Here is a 22432-nt window from a genome sequence, read left to right as displayed (position 1 = left end):
GTCTTACTTAGCCGGCAGATATAAGGAAAAGCTGGACTCATTCATCACTTTAAGCTAAGGAAATCCACAAATAGTGGGTAAGATAGGACCTATTGAGCCTTAAGGTCAAGTCATCCTCAGCTATGGAATCACACTGGATGGGACTTAAGACTAATTGCTTTTTCTCAACCCAACTTACCTCATGTTGTCTGCTGTTTACAGTTCTGCATCGAAGGAAGTATGTTCCATGGCCCAAATTTTGCGTCCACCACATTTGGTGGCAGCCAATTTTGAGCTCAGTCGACCTTTGACTGATCCATCCTTGGGGCTCTTCTGATGTTCTTACTTTCATTTTGGCCTGGTTGAATTCACGAAGAGTCTACCCAAAGAGATAATCCACGATGCTGAAGTTCAACCCATGAGACGATAAAAATGAGTACTGGTTCTACTGGAAGTCCTATTTTAAGGTTCATCCTTATGTTGAGAGTATGGCAGCGCTGAATGGAACATGCTAAGGTAGATGTCCACCAAGCTACAAGGGCCAGTTAGATCCTTTTGAGAGCAGTTAGCTGGGGTTAACATCTCAAATGCTTCCCCTTTAGCATCTGTGTGGCCTAAGCAGATTTAATGTGGTCTGAAGAATAGATGTGATTGTTGCCCAAGATGCTTGTTAATCTTGTTAAAGAGACAGTGTGGATTGTCTCCTGAATGGGGATCTTGTTTTATTTTGTTCTTCTCCTCCCATTCAGCTGCTTCGTGCCAAATTTAAGACAGAATCCAAAATTTATAGCACCTCCGTTGCGTTCTTGGTGTTCTCTGAGCTTGATTGTTTTTCTTGCAGATGGTTCATTAACCAAGCTAGTTAACGTCCTCGGTCTCTTCCTTAACATTTCCTTTTATGAAACGGTGCATGTTACGTAGCGAAGGGATTGAGTTTGTGCAAAAATCCATAACTGACAACTGATCCATCCATCGGGTTGCTATGAATTACAAATAGGTTGGTGCTCCTGCTTCAATTCCATGATCAGCATGCAATTTGGGAAGGCCAACACGATCAAAAATAAATGAAAAATAAGGCTGCCCCTTCCAGAATGTTTCTTTCTTTCATTTTTTTTTTTTTGTTCCAAATCGTTCGTGGCCTTTTAATCTGAAATCTGTTAATCTGCATTCTGTGCTGTCACCGCCCTATAATCTGCATTCTGCAAATCGTTAGTAATCTGTCAGGTCGTTTTTTGTGTGTGTGTGTGTGTGTGTTTTTTCCTGGCTTGTTATGTTTCACTTTCTTTTGCTTTTTAAGAAAAGTACAAACAGACATGAGTTTTATTTTTTATTTTTCCTTCTAAGCCATAAAATGCCAATCTGAAGGAAATTGGCTAGGATCCTGGGCTCATTGTCACAAGTAAACAGATTCCTTAACAACACAATTCATCGAAATGTGAAGACAGGCTGCGAAGATGTGGTTGTGGTTTTGTGAAACTTCCAGAAATCGAGCTATGCACAAGTTCTACATTTCTCCACTCGGCCTCTTCCTAGCTTGACCCGTGGCTCAGAAGAAGCTTGGGGTAGAGAAGCCACTTTGATACCAGTCTTTTTTGGGGGGGGTTGACAAGTTTTATTAGTCCTCCCCCCCAATACCACCCACATATTTTTTTTTTATAATTTTTATTAAACAGTTTTTAAAAAACAAACAAAACAAACAAACAAAAACAGATATTTACGTCTTCTTCTTTTCAACCTCTTCGCATCAGTAATCCATATTTATACATTTTCTTTTTCTTATCTTAATATATCTTTTATACATATCTTTCTAGTATATCATATATATACCGCTATAATATGTTCTCTCAATCTAAATATTTTATTTATATATAACATAGAGTATTGACCGTATCATATCATATCATATATACAATTTATCATATCCAAATGTGTTTTACTTAGTTACAGTTTCTACCAAAGTGTTCTTTTTCCATATTTGTTAATCAAATCTTAATTTTTCTATTCTTATTTCTATAAACAGTATCTTGTTTCACCCTCAAGTTCTATTTTTTTCCGTTCTTAATCATATACATTCTCCTTTAATTTTTTTATTATTATTATTAATTCATTTTTTATCTTAATATATTTAAACGTGTTCGGGGATGCCTTTCTTCCATTTCATCTTTTTTTGTTTTACATCAATCTTTCTTCACTTTCTCTTCCTCTCCCTCCCTTCTTTTATCCTTCCTCCCTTCTTCTTCCCTCCTTTCCTGTTCCTTCTCTACTTCTCCTTCCTTTCTCAGTGCAAACCAGGAGCAACCCACCACTGGTATGTGGGTCGCGCGCATGCATGGGGGGACGTGCACGCATGTGCGGGGGGCACTCGCATTGCATTTTGGGGGTTCGGACACACACATGTGCATTTGCACACACGTGCTTTGGGTACTCGGCACCAAAAAGGTTAACCATCACTTGTCTAGACTCTTCTTAAAAATCTCTAGTGATGGAGCACCCAAGGTTAATTGTCCTCACTGTTAATTCTCCTTAATTTCAGATTTCTTCTCTCTTTGATTAGTTTCCAACCATTGTTTCTTGTCCTGTTCTCTGGTGCTTTGGAGAAAAATTTGAACCCCCCCCCCCTTTCCTCTTCTTTGTGGCAGCCCCTCAAATACTGGAATAATACCGCCCTTAATTCATCTTTTCTTTTGACTCGCCAAACCCAAATCCTGCAGCCGTTCTTCCTAAGGTTTCGTCTCCAGGCCTTTGATCATCTTAGTTGCTCTTCTCTGAACTTTTTCCAAATTGTTGTTCTGTCCTCAACCCCACGCACACACACCAACAGACGTTCAGGAGTTAAAGACCAAACCAGCCGGCAAAATCCTTTTCCTTATGATAACGGAACTTGGCAACAACCTAGTGGCTGCCTGCCAAGAGTTTATTATTTACAAAGAGGAGAGATAACTTCTCCCCACTTCTGATACATCAAAGGAAAGCAGCTCAATAATTACGGAATTAAATCAAGTCCAGAGATACTCCAGCAAAGTCTTAAAACAAAAGTCCGGCAATGCAGAAAGGCGTGGAAGCTTTCAGCTTTATTCGTCACAAGGTTTGACTGGCCACCACACTCCCTTTTATATCCTGTGGGGTGTGGTCCAGTGACTCAGCCTAATCTCGGGCACGCTCTTTCTTCTGTTGCGCGCGCTTATCTCTGCCACGCTGGCGTGGGTCCAGCCAAGACTCATTACTCCCATCACTATCCATCTGTGGCTGTGTGGACATGCTTGGCCCTGGCCCTATCTCTTGCCCTTCGGTGGACACCGAAGGCATTGCCAGAGAGGAGGGTCCTGGAGAGGGAGGCCTTGCCAACTCCTCCCCTTCACTCTCGGAGTCCTCTCCTGACGATGACACAGGCTCCGGTAACGGAGCCACAAGAAGTCTCAACCTCTTTTTTTGCACCAATGGTGACCAAAATTGGTTGCAGGATTCCAGGTGAGGGTCTCACTAGGGTTTTATAAAGCGGTACTAATACTTGACGTGATCTTGATTCTACACCTCTGTTTATACACCTCAGGATTGTATTCACTTCTTTGGCTGCTGCTGCACACGGCTGGCTCATATTGAAGGGATCATCCACTGAGACTCCAAGGTCCCTCTCTCCCAGTTACAATTGTTGGGAGGACAAGCCAAAGAAACTAAACGGGCCTTTGGAGGAAAATCAGCACAAGGGTCTTAAAATAGCCGAAAAGCTTCCTGAACGAATGGGAAGGAGGCCTGTCTTAATTTGGAACTGTGATGTACAAGCGTCTTCCTTCCTTGTTTCTTAGAACTGGATACTTCCTCAAGAGGCCAAACACTTCCCCTTTCTCTCTCTCTCTCTCTCTCTCTCTCTCTCTCTCTCTCTCTCTCTCTCTCTTCTTACCCAGCTTCATCTTTTCAGTAACATGGATGAGGGACCAGGGGTGAAATCCAGCAGGTTCTGACAGGTTCTGGAGAACCGGCTGCGGAAATTTTGAGTAGTTCGGAGAACCGGCAGATACCACCTCTGGCTGGCCCCAGAGTGGGGTGGGAATGGAGATTTTGCAGTATCTTTCCCCCAGGAGTGGGGTGGGAATGGAGATTTTGCGGTATCCTTCCCCCAGGAGTGGGGTGGGAATGGAGATTTTGCAGTATCCTTCCCCCAGGAGTGGGGTGGAAATGGAGATTTTGCAGTATCCTTCCCCCAGGAGTGGGGTGGGAAGGGAGATTTTTGCAGTATCCCTCCCCCAGGAATGGGGTGGGAATGGAGATTTTGCTGTATCCTTCCCCCAGGAGTGGGGTGGGAATGGAGATTTTGCAGTATCCTTCCCATGGAGTGGGGTGGGAATGGAGATTTTACAATATACTTCCCCCAGGAGTGGGGAGGCAATGAGGATTTTGCAGTATCCTTCCACCATGCTACGCCCACAGAACCGGTAATAAAAAAAATTGAATTCCACCACTGTGAGGAACCCAGTGGATCTGAAAACTGACCCCAACGTTTGGGTATATTTTTATCAATATTCCTTGGTAACCGGTATAAACATTTGCTAAACTGGTTAAAAATAGTCTCAGCAACAGGTTGACAGACAGCCTTTGAAGATAACTTCTTGGTTTTTTTTATTATTATTAAAGTTTTATTGTAACACAATACGACAATCACATAACATACAACATATAAATATATCCTCTTTTTTAAACAATGTTTCCTGGTGGTCTTTCTTCCATTTTGCATCTTTCCTCTCATACCTCATATCGCAAGCGCATGCGTGCCCACGAGCAAATCGGTAGTAACGGGTTTTGAAACCTGCTCCTGGTCCTGGGTTTAAAAAGGTAAAGGTAAAGGTTCCCTCAGACATGTGCTAGTCATTCCCAACTCTAGGGGGCGGTGCTCATCTCCGTTTCAAAGCCAAAGAGCCAGCGCTGTCCGAAGACGTCTCCGTGGTCATGTGGCCAGCATGACTAAACGCCAAAGGTGCATGGAACGCTGTTACCTTCCCACTAATGGTGCTCCCTATTTTTCTACTTGCATTTTTTACGTGCTTTCGAACTGCTAGGTTGGCAGAAGCTGGGACAAGTAACGGGAGCTCACTCCATTACGCGGCACTTGGGATTCAAACCGCTGAACTGCCGACCTTTCGATCGACAAGCTCAGCATCTTAGCCACTGAGCCACCGAGTCCCTTGTCCTGGGGTTATGCAATCACAATTTGTAACTTTCCCAGCAGGTTTCCAACATGCAACTTCAAAGTGGGAGGGGAAAGCCAGACTCACTTAATGACTGCAACCGGGCAACCGATTCCCTTAGCAACCGTGGCAAAAAAAAAAAAAGGTCATAAAATGAGCCCCAGTTCACTTAACAACCATCTGGCTGAGCAATGGGAATATTACAATTGTGCATCCAGGACTAGGTGTCATTCTATCTGGATCTGGTGGGGGGGGCTGTCCCCTTTCCTGTCGAAAGTGGGAGGAAAGATGCCCTATCTCCTTCTGATCTTGCAGAAGACCGCGAGAGAAATTTATTGCCCTCGGATCCACACGACAAGCATTTCCTTTCCTGGGGCCGCTACTCCAGATGGGTTTCTCTTGAACCTCCCTTAACTCATCTGACTCTTATTTGCCCCTCTGCCCCTCCTCCCCCCCCGTTACCGTATTTCTGGTTTTCAAGTGTGGGGGTGGATGGGGAAGAGAGGGTCCCCCCTACATGCCGGGCTGGGGGTTGTGCATTCATTGTGCAGACCTCCTCTTCTCAGGATGCGTGGCTCTGCCTTTGAAGGAGCAATCCCGAGCAAAGGAGCACATGGTAGCCATGTGGATTGTAACTCTTTGCATTTTGCAATGGTGGGGTGGGTGGGTGGGAGTGGGCAGGACTTCTTCCTGGCTGGGCTAATCGATTGCACGTTTCCAGGGGCCCCCCTCCTTTGAATTCGGCTTCTGCAGCCTCTCGGCTCCGCTCCGAGCCAAATGTCTGGCGATCTGCACCCTTAGAACATCTCCTTTTCCTTTTGTAGGCCACAAAGGTTGGCCGCAGCAAAGCAAAAGAATTAACCACAGACATTTTTCCACCGATCCCAGCCAATGTTTCTCCACTCCGCGCTGTTTTTCTTCTTCTTTTTTCTTTTTCTTCATCCGTTGGTTTCATGTCAAAGAGAGGGCCTGGGAGCAGATGGACAGGAGATTCCCAACTCTTCCCTGGCAGGCCTTCAAGTCCATCAGAGCCAGGTCATGTTACTCAGACTCTAATTCTGACCTTGCTTTTACTCCTCCTCTTCCGTTCTGTTCTGTTTATCATCTTCTTATTCCATGTCCAGCTCAGGCATCGTCGTGAGCCACAATCGGAGAGGCTTGCAAACTCACAACTCAACCCAACGTCTCTGGAGATTCTCAGTCATTCGGGTCATGGTTGTCCCAAAGGTGCTTTTTCAAAAGGCAACTGGACTTTGTGTTTTTTGTTTTGTTTTTTTCTTTGAGAACGTTTTGCTTCTCATCCTGGAAGTTTCTTCAGATCTTCAGAAGGGAAATTCTTCAGTCCTTCAGAATGGAAGAACTGAAGATCTTCAGTCCTTCAGAATGGAAGAACTGAAGATCTTCAGTCCTTCAGAATGGAAGAACTGAAGATCTTCAGTCCTTCAGAATGGAAGAACTGAAGTTCTTCAGGTCTTCAGAATGGAAGAACTGAAGATCTTCAGGTCTTCAGAATGGAAGAACTGAAGTTCTTCAGGTCTTCAGAATGGAAGAACTGAAGATCTTCAGGTCTTCAGAATGGAAGAACTGAAGTTCTTCAGGTCTTCAGAATGGAAGAACTGAAGATCTTCAGGTCTTCAGAATGGAAGAACTGAAGTTCTTCAGGTCTTCAGAATGGAAGAACTGAAGATCTTCAGTCCTTCAGAATGGAAGAACTGAAGTTCTTCAGGTCCTCAGAATGAAAGAACTGAAGATCATCAGGTCTTCAGAATGGAAGAACTGAAGATCTTCAGGTCTTCAGAATGGAAGAACTGAAGATCTTCAGTCCTTCAGAATGGAAGAACTGAAGTTCTTCAGGTCTTCAGAATGGAGGAACTGAAGATCATCAGGTCTTCAGAATGGAAGAACTGAAGATCTTCAGTTCTTCAGAATGGAAGAACTGAAGATCTTCAGTTCTTCTTCAGAACTGAAGGAGCTTCTGGGATGAGAAGTGAAACATTCTCAAAGAAAAAAAAAGTCCAGTTGCCTTTTGAAAAGGCACTTTTGGGACAACCCGTATCCAACCATTTTCAACTCATAACTTATCTCTGCTGGCCGATGTTATGCTTTGTTTTTTGTTCTGCTTGTTTGCTTTCTTTTCCCTCGACCGTTGAAAGGTTATGGATTTGTTTCTCTGCCACCCTTCCTCTCGAACAAACCCAAAGGGTGAGTTGTGCCAACGGGAAGAGGAAACGTCTTCCCAAATCTTTGGGTCAAAAACGCTTTCGTTCATTTGCACTTCCCCTTCCTCCTTGGCCTCGTGATGTCCCTTTAGTTTCAAGGGTTCTGGAGAGCTCTGCTTGTGCAATCCTTGATGTGCACATCACCCCTCACGCCCCAGCTGTGGTTGTGCCAATTGTTTGTGTGTGACTGCATCTTACGCAGAGGCAAAAATTCAGCATGCCGTGGCAGAGGTAATGTTGCAAATTGGCACGTCTTTCTCCTGAAATGAAAACCAAAAAGGACTTGTGGGAAAGGGGCCACGAGGTGACCTTTTTTCAGGAGAATTTGTAAGCTCGTGGCTTTCTGCTGTTGGCTTCCGGCTTCTCTTTTTAGTATCAGACATCAAGCAAAGAGTAGAGTAGAGTTGCAAGGCCACCAACCCAACATTGATGAAAAGGCATGTCAATGCATTCTGCAGCTATCGATCACCTTATTACAGATGTCAAAGAAAACACCTTATCAAAGTGATGATTTAAGACCAGTTGATGCAATGAGGGGAATGAGTCAGTAGGGACTTTGGCTGTTATCCCTTTAAGAGCCTGTGTAATAAGAGGAGGCCTTGCTAGAGTGTTCATCCGATCATCGAGTTTCTCCTCTGCTGTAATTGCTGTTTGTTTAGATACTGCTTGTAGCACATGTATGTATAGTATTCCTATATTCCTATTGTAGATAAAAACCACTATTTGATAGAATCCACTGTTGGCTGTACTTGCTCCTGGGTTGATACAGTGCACACTCTGACGCACCTTCACAAAAACACATGTTCTAATGGACAAAGAACCATTCTGGTAAAAAGTTGTACCAAGGATTCAGAGAAGATATTGCGACTGAACCATCTTATGGGTAGTCCTTGACTTATAAGAGTTGATTTAGTTATATGAAAAACTTATAATCCTTTTTCACCCTTATGACCATTGCAGCATCTGCAAAGTCACGTGATCAAAATTCAGACTCCTATTTATGACGGTCGCACTTTTGTGGACCTCTGACAAGCAGAGTCAATGGGAAGCCGGATTCACTTAACAACCGTGTCACTAACTTATCAACTGCAGTGTTTCACTTAACAACAAGGGCAAGAAAGCTGGTAAAATAGGGCAAAATTCCCTTAACAAATGTTGCACTTTATTATGCTAAACATTTTTTTTTCTGAGCTAGCCACGCCCATCCTGACGACGCCCACCCCAGGCCCCCGAGGTCAAACACAACCCTGATGTGGCCCTCAATGAAATCGAGTTTGAAACCCCTGGCCTAACCCTATTACTCCCTACTTTTTGGTGAAGTGAGCAGTGATGAAATTCAATTTTTTTTTTACTACCGGTTCTGTGGGTGTGGCTTGGTGGGCATGGTGTGGCTTGGTGGGCGTGGCAGGGGAAGGATACTGCAAAATCCCCATTCCCACCCCACTCCAGGGGGAAGGATACTGCAAAATCTCCCTTCCCCCCCCCCACTCTGGGACCAGCCAGAGGTGCTATTTGCCAGTTCTCCGAACTACTCAAAATTTCTGCTACCAGTTCGCCAGAACCTGTCAGAACCTGCTGGATTTCACCCCGGGAGTGAGTCAACCATTTGGGGGGGGGATGGACAAGGTGCCCAGCTGGGAAATTGAAAAGGGAGGGTCCTGCTATCAGCATGAGGGAACAACCTTGATTTCCTGACACTTAGAACCATTAACCAGTGGAACGACCTGCCTCCAGAAATTATGGGTGCTGTATCCCTGGGGTTTTTTAAAGAAGAGGCTGGGCATTTATCTGAACTGGTACAGGGTTTCCTACTTGAGCAGGGGGTGGTGGACTAAAAGACCTCCAAGGCCCCTTCCAGCTCTGTTATTCTGTTAACCTGTCCCCCCAACTCTGACTCCCATCTCCATCTCCATCGTCTCTGCTTAAATCCAAGCCAGGAAGATCTTTAGCGGACATGAATCTTTAATGGAAAGGCTGCTCAGAGCCGTTGACGAGAAGTCACATGCTAGAATATGTCAGGGGTGCTTTATTATGAATCAGGAGATGAGGAGGAGACAAACCAGGAAGACGGAAACTTTGGTGGAAACTAGGATGGGTTAGGAGTCTCTCCCTCGGTCTTGACATTGTAGGAGGGGAGTTATATTTATTTTATATTCCATATATTCTTAGCTGTCTTATCTCCATTGGAGAGGATCTCTGGGTAGCGTAGAATCTAATACATAAAATTAAACATTAGCAATTTGGATTAAGAATGAGGAATCTTTGGTGTTCTTTGAGTTGGATTGTTGATTGATTGGGGTTTTTTTCCTCTCCCAGATGTTTCCTTCACACATTGGCATCCTTCAGTCTCAAGAGACTATGGTATCGTGCTCTGGAAAGAGGTCCTAAAACAGCATCTCGTGTGACTAAAAAGGCCAATTCGAGAGTGGCCATCCCTTCCACACTGAGGGCAGATACATTCTGCCCCCCAGATTTTGCTGGTTCCGGGACTGCCTCTTTGCCTCAGCCTGCCGAACAAGTGTCTCTTCGAATTGGAGAAGGCCATGTTTCCTTACCAAACTAGATAAAATCCTCAGTTTTTCTTATAACTTAGAAGAGTCCTTCTAAACCGTTACACTGATAGCGTTACCTAATTGGGTCATGAAACGTTCATAAGAAAACAACTTATTTCAGAGAGCACCCAAGGACCCCACAGTTCGACCCAGAGCTTCAAACATTCCCTTCCTGTCAGAAGGAAAACTCTGGAGCACACACTGCACACTCACGAACGCAAAATGTAAAACACAAGGTTTTCCGTTATTTATTTAAGGACCCGGTGGTTTGATTTTTCATTCTTTGAAAATAAAATAAAAAAAATATCCCATCTCCATGGAGACTCTGAAGTCTCATCTCTCTTTGGTGATTCTCCCTCCCTCCCTCAGCAAAGAGGAATTATCCCAGGGAAAGATGGATAGAGTATTCAAAAGAAAATCAGCGGTCGGTTTCCAATATTATTACGACCGGTTCGCCACGTGCCTCATTCGTGTGCCTTCCGCACATGCGCTCTGCTCACTCGTGTGCCTTCTGCGCATGTGCCCGGCCTCAAAAATGTGCCTAAATAAGACAGCATACAGCTGGAGTGGGTGGTTGGGCCCACCTGCTATTTCCGCTACCGGTTCGCACGAACTGGTACGAACCGGCTGAATACCGCCTCTGAAGAAAACCCTCCACTTTTAATGGATAAAAGCATCCACTTGGATTCAGATGGACAATCCAATATCTTTTTTTTTTTTGGCAAGGAAGAAGGGCAGTACAGAGGAATGCCTGTCGCAGCAAAGTTTTCCCTAGCCTTTTCCCCCTTTTCTTTAAATAAAGAAAAGAAGGATGTCGTAGGATTCAATCTGGGTTGGTCAGCGGGATGAGAGGTTTAATCTTCCGAGCTTCTGGCCTCGTGCTGGAGCCCTATCCTCAGGGAACTTCTCTCTCACCAGAACTTCTCTTTTACACATTCTGGTGAGAAATAACACTAAATCTCTGGTCCCAGTGACATTATCTAGGGACACTTATACTGTATTTCCCTTCATTCTTGACAGAAGGATGTGTTTCTTGACTGCCATCTAGTGTTCTGACTGGAACTCACAACTCATCTCTCTCTCCCTCTTTTGTTTTTCTGCAGGCAGAAAGCATTGGCATCCACCGGAGGTCGAAGTGTGCAAGCAGCTTGTGACTGGTGCGTATGAATTCACGTATTATGGAATCTGTAACCCTGCCAGTATGATGGGAAATAAAATTTTTCCCCTTGCCCCTGGAAGAACTGGGAATTAAATTGGTGGCTTTATCTGTAGGCAGACATGATCTTCTGGCATTGATCTGTAGCTACATTCAAAGTGATGATCTCTCGGGCATCTCACAGATGAAAAATAAGAGCAGGTTTTATAACTTTCCCCAGCACTGGAACACCATTTGCTGTCCAATTCGCATCGGCTACTTGCATTAAAAAGGTAAAGGTTCCCCTCAAAACAAAAACGAGAACAAGAAAAAGAGAATAAAAATGCAATGGCAGGGACGATAGGCACGTTAGTGTGCTTATGCATGCCCCCTCTACTGACCACTTAAATTTAAGTTTAAATTTAATGCGATTTATATGCCGTCTTATCTCCAATGGACTCGGGGTGGCTCACAACAATAAAATGCACAATTGCACATTAAAATTGAGGAGCCTGAGTGGCGTAGGAGGCTAATGCCTCCTACTAAGGCAGCATTTAAAACCCAGCTGCCTGCAATTACTGAGAGTTCAATTCTCACCAGGCTCAAGGTCAACTCAGCCTTCCATCCTTTCTAAGGTGGGTAAAATGAGGACCCGGTTTGTGCGGGCAATAAGCTGACTTTGTATAAAATATACAAAAGTATGAAGGCTATTGCTTAATGCATTGTAAGCCGCCCTGAGTCTCCAGAAAAGGGCGGCATATAAATCGAACCAATAAATAAATAAATAAAACATTACTATGTACAATTTTGTATGCAATACCTAGGACTGACTGCAAGCGACGCAGTTCTAAGTTATCCAAACTGAAAATTTACAGCCTCATAGCGTAACGCTCTCTACATGGGGCTCCCCTTGAAAAGCACCCGGAGGCTCCAACTGGTCCAGAATGTAGCTGCGCAGGTGATTATGGGCGCAGCTCGTTGCGCCAATGTAACACCTCTCCTACGCGAGCTGCACTGGCTCCCAGTGGTCTTCCGGGTGCGATTCAAGATGTTAGTTATCACCTTTAAAGCGCTCCATGGCTTAGGACCTGGGTACCTACGAGACCGTCTTTTGCCACCAATAGCCTCCCACCGACCAGTTCGTTCTCACAGGGAGGGACTACTCAGGGTACTGTCAGTCAAATTATGCCAACTGGTGACTCCCAGGGGGAGGGCCTTCTCTGTGAGGGCTCCAACCCTTTGGAATGAACTGCCCCCGGAGATACGGAATATCCCTGATCTCCGTGCTTTCCGCCGTGCCCTCAAGACCCTGATGTTCCAACAGGCGGGGCTAAACATATGAACATGTGAATGTTTTTAAAATGTTATGTAATTTTAGGTTCTATTTAATTGGGTCAAACTATGTTATAATAATAATTTTAATTAGCAATTTTACGATGTTTGTGTATCTATATTTTTCTTGACTGTACACTGCCTTGAGTCCTATGGGAGAAAGGCGGTATAGAAATATAATAAATAATAATAAAATAATAATAATAAGGAATTCTATTGTCTATTCAACTGGATTTGTTCCATGGACCTGAAAGGACCGTCCCATCCTTTCTGTTCTTCGTTACAGGCTCTTTTCCCATGTCTGTGACCCCTTCCTCGATGACCCTCTTCCTCGGGAATACGTCCTCTACCTACGTCCCACCGGCCCGTTAGCACGGAAGCTGACCGACTTCTGGCAGCAGTCGAAACAGTTGTGTGGGAAAAACAAAGCCCACAATATTTTTCCCCACATCACACTCTGCCAATTCTTTATGGTGAGTCTGGACCGGAGCACCCAGAGTTCCTCCTTGAATTGGCAACGCGACTTTGAGGTCTGCGTCTCACCTTCTTGTGGGATATCTTGCAGTGTGAAGACAGCAAGGTGGACGCTCTCTGTGAAGCCCTGCAGGCTACTGTGACCCGGTGGAGGTGCAAATTCCCTCTTCCTTTGCCTCTGGAACTCTATACCTCATCCAACTTCATTGGTCTCTTCGTTAAGGAGGACTACGCGGAGATCCTGAAGAAATTCGGGGCGGACTTCGCGGTGGAAGCCACCGCTAAAGCGGGTGAGCAGGGAGCGGAATAACAGAACAGTCTGTAGTCTGTGCTGGTCAGGGATAGTATTCACTTACTGTTATGCCCCAGCTACAGATCCCAAAGAATACAGCACACACAAAGTTTGTACAAAACTTAATTTAGTAAAATAACTCAGTCTTTTCCAAACAAAGGCTGGTAATAAACTTCCTTAACAGGCTACAAGAAACCAAAGATAAAGTAATCACAATCTTACTAAGGTTGGCAGAAAGCCCAGAAGCAATTTGCAGAGAATCCAGACGCGAAGTAGAGTGAACTGAAGTTGTTCCCTACAAATTGCTTCAGTCGGCGTTCCTCCTTAAATAGGCTAAGGGAGTGGCCAATTAGCCCCAAGCCTTACTCTCAAGGAGACCTCCTCCTGAGGAGCCACTCCTGCCTTTTGGCAGCTCTGCGTGCCCGTGTATCAAGAAAAGGCTCCTCCTCTTCATCCTCTTCTCTTAAAGGAGCTTCTGGAGGTTTTGAAGGCTGTAGCTGAATCCCGTTGACCACCATTTTTCTTCTTGTAGATGTCCACGTGGAACCCCACAAGAAGCAACTCCACGTGACCCTGGCTTACCACTTCCAAGCCAACCACTTGCCCACTCTTGAGAAGTTGGCTCAGAGCATTGATGTCAAGCTGGGCTGTGACTGGGTAGCTGCCATCTTCTCCCGTGACATTAGATTTGCCAATCATGAGGTAAATTGGACTTGAAGAAACTTCTTGTAAAAACCAGGAAGATGTTCTGAAATGGACTCACTAGGTCCATGGTGCTTCCTTGGCAGTATTATAGAAGTTTGTCTGGGATGGCTTCTTGATTTCTCGGTTGAGTCAAGGGTCTTGACTTCCTAGTCTTGTCAATAGTCCCAGAATTCTGTGCTGGATTCTCAGAATTCAAATACTGCCAAAGGTAGTGAAGTAGGAACAAAAGAGTGGTGCGGTAGCCTAGAGGTGGAGCCCTCGCCTCACAATCAGGAGGCTGTGAGTTCGATCCTAGGTAGAGGCAGATATTTCTCTCTCTGGGCACAATGAGAATATATCTGCTGGACAAAACTCCGGATTGGTGACAGGAAGGGCATCCGGCCATTAAAACACTCTGCTTGCTCCATTCAGTTGCCCAGACTCCACCCGCAAGGGATTATGGGGTCATTAAAAGATGATGATGAAGTGAAGTAGGAACAAAAGATTATGTATTTGGGGGTGGGAATTCCAGAAGCTTTAGCCTTAGAATTTCTCCCTGAGAATCCATGGTTAGGGGAAAAGTAGAATAGAATATAGAATAATAGAATTGGAAGGGAACTTGGAGGTCTCCTGGTTTAACCCTCAGCTCCATCAGGAGACTATTCCATTTCAGACAAATTCAGTCTCTTTGAAAGCTTCCAGTGATGGAGCATTCACAACTTCTGAAGGCAAGGTATTCCACTGGTTGATTGTTCTCACCGTTAGGAAATTTCTCCTTGGTTCCAGGTTGCTTCTCTCCTTAGTTAGTTTCCATCAGGGTGAAATGCTTTCGGTTTGGACCGGATCGCCCGATCCAGTAGCGATGGAGGCGGGTGGTTCGGAGAACTGGTAGCAAAAATTCCTGCCCCCACCCCATTGCCCAGGTGAGCCACACAATCATCAGAGCCTTTTTTTTCTTTTAAATGCCTCTGACGATCCAAGCTGAGTTGCCTGATCGGCAGAGGCTTTTTTTCTTTTAAAAGCCTCTGACGATCCAAGCTGAGTTGCCTGATCGGCAGAGGCTTTTTTTTCTTTTAAAAGCCTCTGACGATCCAAGCTGAGTTGCCTGATCGGCAGAGGCTTTTTTTCTTTTAAAAGCCTCTGACGATCCAAGCTGAGTTGCCTGATCGGCAGAGGCTTTTTTTTCTTTTAAAAGCCTCTGACGATCCAAGCTGAGTTGCCTGATCGGCAGAGGCTTTTTTTTCTTTTAAAAGCCTCTGACGATCCAAGCTGAGTTGCCTGATCGGCAGAGGCTTTTTTTTCTTTTAAAAGCCTCTGACGATCCAAGCTGAGTTGCCTGATCGTCAGAGGCTTTTTTTCTTTTAAAAGCCTCTGACGATCCAAGCTGAGTTACCTGATCATCTTTTAAATAAAGAAAAAAAGCCTCTGCTGATCAGGCAACTCAGCTGGGATCGTCAGAGCCTTTTGAAAGCATTTTTTTTACAACCTCTTCGCCGAAGAGGTTGTAGAAAAAATGGTTTTAAAAGTAAAAAAAAAATGGCCACGCCCACCCAGTCACATTACTCACCCCCCCCACCAAGCCACACCCACAGAACCGGTAGTAACAAATTTTAGATTTCACCACTGATTTCCATCCATTGTTTCTTAGTTTCAATCCATTGTTCACATCTTTTGAAGGATTGGAAAAAGGAGCCCAAAGCAAGAGATTTGTCGGTCAGTGTTCAATTTCTTCCTCTTCCTCTTTTCCAGACCCTCCAAGTCATCTACCCCTACACCCCACAGAACGATGACGAGCTTGAACTCGTGCCAGGAGATTTCATCTTCATGTCTCCTGTGGAACAAATCACAACTAGCGAAGGCTGGATTTATGGTACTTCTTTTGCCACGGGGTGCTCAGGATTGTTGCCAGAGAATTATATCACCAAAGCCGATGAATGTGGCACGTGGGTTTACCATGGGTGAGTAATTCCATCTTCCATGGTTTCTAATATTTTCATGGGGAATAACCCTAATCCGGTGCAGAAGGGGTAATAAGAACTTTTCTTGTTGATGTGTGTGTGAAATAACTGAGTAGACATACCTTATTTTTCGGTGTATAAAACGCACCTTTTTCCCCCCTAAAAGGGGGTGAAAATTTAGGTGCGTCTTATGCACCGAATGTAGCCCTGCCCACCCACTGGCCCTCACCCTTTGGCCTCTGCCTCCCAGCAGTTTACCTCCTTGCAGCAAGCAGCAAGAAGAAACAGCTCATTTCAGCTTCAGCACAGCCTAATTAGCACAAGTTGATTGGATCGGCCTCCCGACTCTCAGCTGTTTTGCTCTCAGTTGTTTTGCTCTCAGCTGTTTTGCGCGGGCCTCTGCTGCTTGCTGCAAGGAGGTAAATTGCTGGGAGCAGATTTTTTTTTTCTTGTGCTAATCAAGCTATGCTGAAAATGAAAATGAAAGTAAAGCAGGCTGTTTGCTGTTTGCTGCTGGGAGGCAGAGGCAGAGGCAAATTTCTTTTTCTTGTTTTCCTCACCAGAAAAAGTAGGTGCGTCTCATAGTCTGGAGCGTCTTATACTCCAAAAAATACGGTACATTGTTAGAAGATCAAGATGAACATGTGGATAGAAACATATTGTTCTGGTCTGTTGGCCATTGGCCTCTCTAGCAGTCGAATCAGAGGAGGAGAATGAGGCATGGGAGTCAGGGACAGCAGCAAGGCAAGATAGAGGGAGAGGGAGAGGGAGAGGGAGAGGGAGAGGGAGAGGGAGAGGGAGCGGGACGGATGGAGGCAGAGCCGGAGCCTGGGCTGTCCATCACATTATTTTTGTCAGCATTTTTGCCCCCAACTATCTGGGTCCTCATTTTACCCACCTCGGAAGGATGGAGGGCTGAGTCAACCTTGAGCCTGGTGAGATTCGAATTGTCAAATTGCAGTCAGCCGGCAGTCAGCAGAAGTAGCCTGCAGTACCGCCCTCTGACCACTGCGCCATCACAGCTCTTGTTAGCCATATTTTTGTTTTCTACGTTGGGTCTAGGTCATATTCTATTATGAATGCCACTATTTCCTCGTCTCTCGTGATGTTCGCTGATGGGGTGATGGATCGACGATCCCAGGAGGATCAAGGACCAGGGGAAACAGGGCCTCTCACAATTTTCTGTCAGAGTATGCAGGTAAGTAAAGTTCACACTTGTGAATCTCCCTCTACCTGCCTCCCAGCTTTGATTGCCGGGAGGGGAGAAGCCAAGCCAAGGTAGTTTTTAAGTCCTACTTTTTTCTTGTGGTCAGCCCTTAAGGATCTCCAACACACCTGGGCCCCAGAAAAGATGCCTTTTCGTTTGTCGTCATGGAGAAAGAATGGACGTCGTGTTTGGAAAATACTGGCTCTCGCAATGTTTTGATACCAAAGGTGAGTTTCTCTCCATCCCACTCCATGCTGAACCTGTTCATTCCTCTATGTTTACAGGTAGCTAATTTGGAGTTCAATAATGGGGGTTCACCTGATTTAGAAGAGGAGGGGAAGTAGGTTGGAACAAAAGCAGAGGAGAAATGAGAAGGAAGAGAGTGCTGTGTCCATAGACTGAAAGGGAGAATGTATGGTGATTTCTGAGATTCTGGAACTTCCTAGACAGACAGACAGATGCCATGGGATCCTCTTGCAGACATTTCATTACCTAATTGGGTAACATCATCAGTGCTGGAAGGGGATGGGGTTTGCTCTCTGTTTCTATACTGTGAGTTATGCTGTCAGTGTTGATGAGATGTTGTTGATGGTTCATTGGGCTGTTGTTTCCTTGTTAGCTTGTTTGTTTGAGCTGGTAGTTCCTTGATTGGGTTATGGTTTACTGCTTGGTTGTCTAGGATGGATGGATGGATGGATGGATGGATGGATGGATGGATGGATGGATGGATGGATCGATTGACAGACAGACAGACAGACAGACAGACAGACAGACAGGCTGATGGCTGATGGCTGATAGATAGATAGATAGATAGATAGATAGATGGATAGATGGATGGATGGATGGATGGATGGATGGATGGATGGATGATGGATGATGGATGATGGATAGATAGATAGATAGATAGATAGATAGATAGATAGATAGATAGATAGATAGATAGATAGATACATGATAAAGATAGATTAGGAAAGAGAGTACATAGATAGAGATAGATGATGATGAAAACATTGATAATAGATAATACAGAGATGGATGGATGGATGGATGGATGGATGGATGGATGGATGGATGATAGATAGATAGATAGATAGATAGATAGATAGATAGATACATACATACATACATACATACATAGATGATAGAGATAGATTAGGAAAGAGAGTACATAGAGATAGATGAAGATGAAGACATTGATAATAGATGATAGATAGATGGATGGATGGATAGATGGATGGATGATAGATAGATAGATAGATAGATAGATAGATAGATACATACATACATACATACATACATACATACATACATAGATGATAGAGATAGATTAGGAAAGAGAGAGTACATAGAGATAGATGATGATGAAGACATTAATAATAGATGATAGATAGATAGATAGATAGATAGATAGATAGATAGATAGATAGATAGATGGATGGATGGATGGATGGATGGATGGATGGATGGATGGATGGATGATAGATAGATAGATAGATAGATAGATAGATAGATAGATAGATAGATACATACATACATACATACATACATACATAAATGATAGAGATAGATTAGGAAAGAGAGAGTACATAGAGATAGATGATGATGAAGACATTGATAATAGATGATTGATAGATGGATGGATGGATGGATGGATGGATGGATGGATGAGAGAGACAGACAGACAGACAGACAGACAGACAGACACACCCCATGGTGTGGGGTACCAATCCCAAAATTGCCAGGTCATCCCATTAATGGACAAGAGGTGGCAACACCTGGCCAACCTTGGCTGATCTCAAAAGAAGACCAAGTTTCAAACCAAATTATATTTTGGAAAGAGAGGCCATCAGCCTCCTCAGCTTTGGACTCTGGAGGCCAAGCCCACCACCACTTCATCCCCCAGAACTCGATTGGGGGCAAACCCTTTCTTTAACGGCGCCAAGAAAGCTTCCCAGATGCTACCAAGAGTTGAGCTTGACTTTTATCTCGATGTTAAGTCATTGCGTCCTGGAGAAATCTCCTTATCCGGCACTCTTCCGTGTCTCCGAACAGGAAGATACATCCGCACAAATCTGAATATGCCTCACAATTTGCCTCAGCGGAGCGGCGGTTTTAGGGAGTACGAAAAGGATGCCCCCATCACGGTGTTGGGATGCACGCAAGCCCGGCTTGTGGGTGAGTTTGCCTGCTCAGGGGTTGGGGCGGTAAGGGGCATGTTGAAAAGGTGGATCTTTGTCCTCGCAAGCTCTTTGTCTAAAGGAGGGCTGCCAAACACAAGGCCCACGGGCCAGATTCGGCCTGCGATATAGTCGGATCTGGCCATTGGTGGAATTCCATTTTTTTTACTACCGGTTCTGTGGGCATGGCTTGGTGGGCATGGTGTGACTTGATGGGCATGACAGGGGAAGGATACTGCAAAATCCCCATTCCCTCCCCACTCCAGGGGAAGGATACTGCAAAATCCTCATTCCCTCCCCACTCCAGGGAAAGGATATTGCAAAATCCCCATTCCCTCCCCACTCCAGGGGAAGGATATTGCAAAATCCCCATTCCCTCCCCACTCCAGGGGAAGGATACTGCAAAATCCCCATTCCCTCTCCACTCTAGGTGAAGGATACTGCAAAATCCCCATTCCCTCCCCACTCCAGGGGAATATACTGCAAAATCTCCATTCCCTCCCCACTCCAGGGGAAGGATACTGCAAAATCCCCATTCCCTCCCCACTCTGGGGCCAGCCAGAGATGGCATTTGCCAGTTCTCGGAACTACTCAAAATTTCCAGAACCTGTTGGATAGCACCACTGGATCTGGCCCGCGGGGCCATCCTGGAAAATGTAAGGGGCCTGCTCGTATCCCTTTAGCCCCGTCTACCCAGTGTGAAGAGGAAACATGCCAGGAGTTTAGGGAGTGGCATCAAGCTGGCCACACCTACCCAGTCAGCCCCCCCCCAGCCCTCCCACGATCAACTACAGCCCTGATGCGGCCTTCAATGAAATTTGAGTTTGACACCCCTGGTCTAAAGCAGAGGTCACCAATCCTGGGCCTTTGGAACCGGGCCACACAAGTAGCAGGCGAGCCTGTGCAGGCAGCTCCATTTGCGTGAGTAGCAGGCACTCGCGTACGCATGCAAAGCTCCATTTGTGTGAGTGCTGCTACTCGTGCAAACGGAGCTGCGCGTGTAAGCACGCACACCTGCCGCTCACAGGGAACTATTTCCTCTCCCCCCACTCTGCAAAGCTTCCCTTTCCCATGCCTCCCCAGCACTGCCTTGCTTGCCACTGGCCCAGTTTGGCTGCAGCTTCTCCACTGACAACATTTGTGTCAATGACGCCAATTGTGTCACTCGGGTCAACCAATGTCACCGGCGGAATGATCTCCGACCTCTGCCCCTTCCCCAGGAGTCCATGGAAATGAAATTCTGCAATGCCCCACTGCAAGTCTCACATTTTCCAGAGTGACAATGTGATAACACACCGCTCAAAATGAACGAAAGCTTTTAAAAAGGAATACATGTTGGATGGGGAAATTGCTTTTTTGCAGCACGACTGCCATCTAGAGGCCAAATGGGGTTACTGCCTTGCAGGTCACAGTTTTAGCTGCTTTTTTTTATTATTTTATTGAAAAGTTTTATAAGAAATAATAGAAATTGTACATTTTCTTATACATAAGAAATCCTACATATACATGTTTCCCTTAAAGAAAGCATTAAAATAAGACATTTTAATTACATTCGGAGTTGCTCTTCTTCTCTTTCTTCCCTCATTCCACAACAAACCTTCTTCTTCTCCTCCTTTCTTTCCCTTCCCTCCCTCCTCTTCTCTCCTACTTTCTCCTGCCTCCTCTCCCACCTCATCCTACTTCCTTTTCCTTTCCCCCACTTCTCTCTTCTTTTCCCCCTTCTCACCTTCACTCCTACAACTGTCCCCTTCCCTTCCCTTCTCTTCCTCCTCTCCTTTCTTCCATTCCTTACCCTCCCTCTCCTCTTCCTACCCCCTCCTCCTCTCTCCTTTCTAACTTCTTTGCTGTGAAATATTTTCCTCCTTTAGTGTCTGAGCAACTCCAGTTTTAGCTGCTTTTTCTCCCCAAAAGTGCAAACATGGGGAAATGATCTGCCCAAATTTGTAAAAACCTAGTGATAGCTCATGTGATCAATTTGAAATCAGAAATGGCAACGAAGCAAAAATATTCTCTTTGGCCAAACTCAAAGAAAAATAAATTATTATATGTATATGAAATCTTATTCTGTTCACCGCCCTGAGTCCTAGATATAGAAATTCAATAAATAATAATAATAATAATAATAATAATAATAATAATAATAATAATAATAATAACAACAACAACAACAACTCATTTCCAATGTCTTCTCTATAAAGTCAAACCAACAGCAACTAGAATACATTACAGTATAAATAATAATACAGGGAGTCCTTGAATTAGGACCGTAATGTGATCCAACTGATTTTTTTAGGACTTTATTTATTGATTTTATGAAATGCAGGTAGTCCCAGACTTACAGCATTCATTTAGTGACCCAATTTTCCTAGCTTGCAAAAAAGCCAGTTTGGCCCTCGGTATCTTGCAAGACGCAGCTGTGTCCTTCATTTTGAACCCCGTGTCTCCGTACAGGCGAGGCTCTTCTTGAAAGCAACACAATCATCCACCACATCTACTGTTCTCCGTCGCTGCGCTGTGTGCAGACCGCACATCATATCCTGAAAGGTAAGTCGCTGGGTGGGTTGAGGTGGGTTTCCCCGAGGGACACCCCTGGCCCAGGCCGTCCTAGGGATGAGACGGAGCGCTTGTTCCTACATTTCTGTAAAATTCTGTTTGAGCCCGTCAGAATTGTGATTGACGCGCCGCGCAACGTGCAGTTGATAAAAACAGAGAGCCAAGAGGCCAGAGTTGTTCATCGGGAAGGAAACACAAACATTTGCAAATGGCATGTACTGTATTATTATGAAGCGTTGGTCTCAAATGCTTTTTTTTATATTATGCTCCTTCCTTCCTTATTCTTTCTATTCCGCTTCCTTTCTTCCTTCTTTCCATCTTTTCTTTTCTTTCTTTCTTTTTCTTTCTTTCTCTTTCCTTACTTCCCTCTTTTTCTTTCCTCCCTCCCTTTTTCTTTCTTTCTTCCTTTCATCTTTCCCTCCTTCTTTCTTTCTTTCTTTTTCTTTCTTTCCTTCCTTCCTTCCTTCCCTCTTTTTCTTCCCTCCCTCCCTCCCTCTCTCTTTTCTTTCTTTCTTTTTCTCTTCCTTCCTTCCTTCTTTTTTCTTTCTTTCTTTCCTTCCCCTTTCTTTCTTTCTTCCTTCCCTCTTCCTTCCTTTCTTTCTTTTCCTTCCTTCCTTCCTTCCCTTTCTTTCTTTCTTTTTCTTTCTTTCTTTCCTTCCCCTTTCTTCCTTCCTTCCTTCCTTCCTTCCC

General features: G+C 44.7%; 1 protein-coding gene across 1 annotated transcript in view; it reads left to right on the top strand.

Annotated features, from left to right (window-relative positions):
* UBASH3B (ubiquitin associated and SH3 domain containing B) overlaps positions 1–22432 on the top strand; it is a 71130-nt gene that overhangs the window by 38998 nt on the left and 9700 nt on the right. Inside the window, exons 2-10 of the mRNA XM_060683205.2 lie at positions 11034–11087; positions 12684–12870; positions 12963–13161; positions 13696–13865; positions 15597–15805; positions 16868–17003; positions 17119–17239; positions 19065–19187; positions 21641–21733. Coding sequence (XP_060539188.2) covers positions 11034–11087; positions 12684–12870; positions 12963–13161; positions 13696–13865; positions 15597–15805; positions 16868–17003; positions 17119–17239; positions 19065–19187; positions 21641–21733 — 1292 coding nt within the window. The remainder of the gene's footprint in view (positions 1–11033; positions 11088–12683; positions 12871–12962; positions 13162–13695; positions 13866–15596; positions 15806–16867; positions 17004–17118; positions 17240–19064; positions 19188–21640; positions 21734–22432) is intronic.

The sequence above is a fragment of the Pantherophis guttatus genome, chromosome 9 (genome assembly GCF_059756535.1).
Source record: "Pantherophis guttatus breed Tessera chromosome 9, ASM5975653v1, whole genome shotgun sequence".
NCBI lineage: Eukaryota > Metazoa > Chordata > Lepidosauria > Squamata > Colubridae > Pantherophis > Pantherophis guttatus.
Note: the sequence above shows the minus strand (reverse complement) of the source record. Positions and strands in the feature narration are given on the sequence as shown.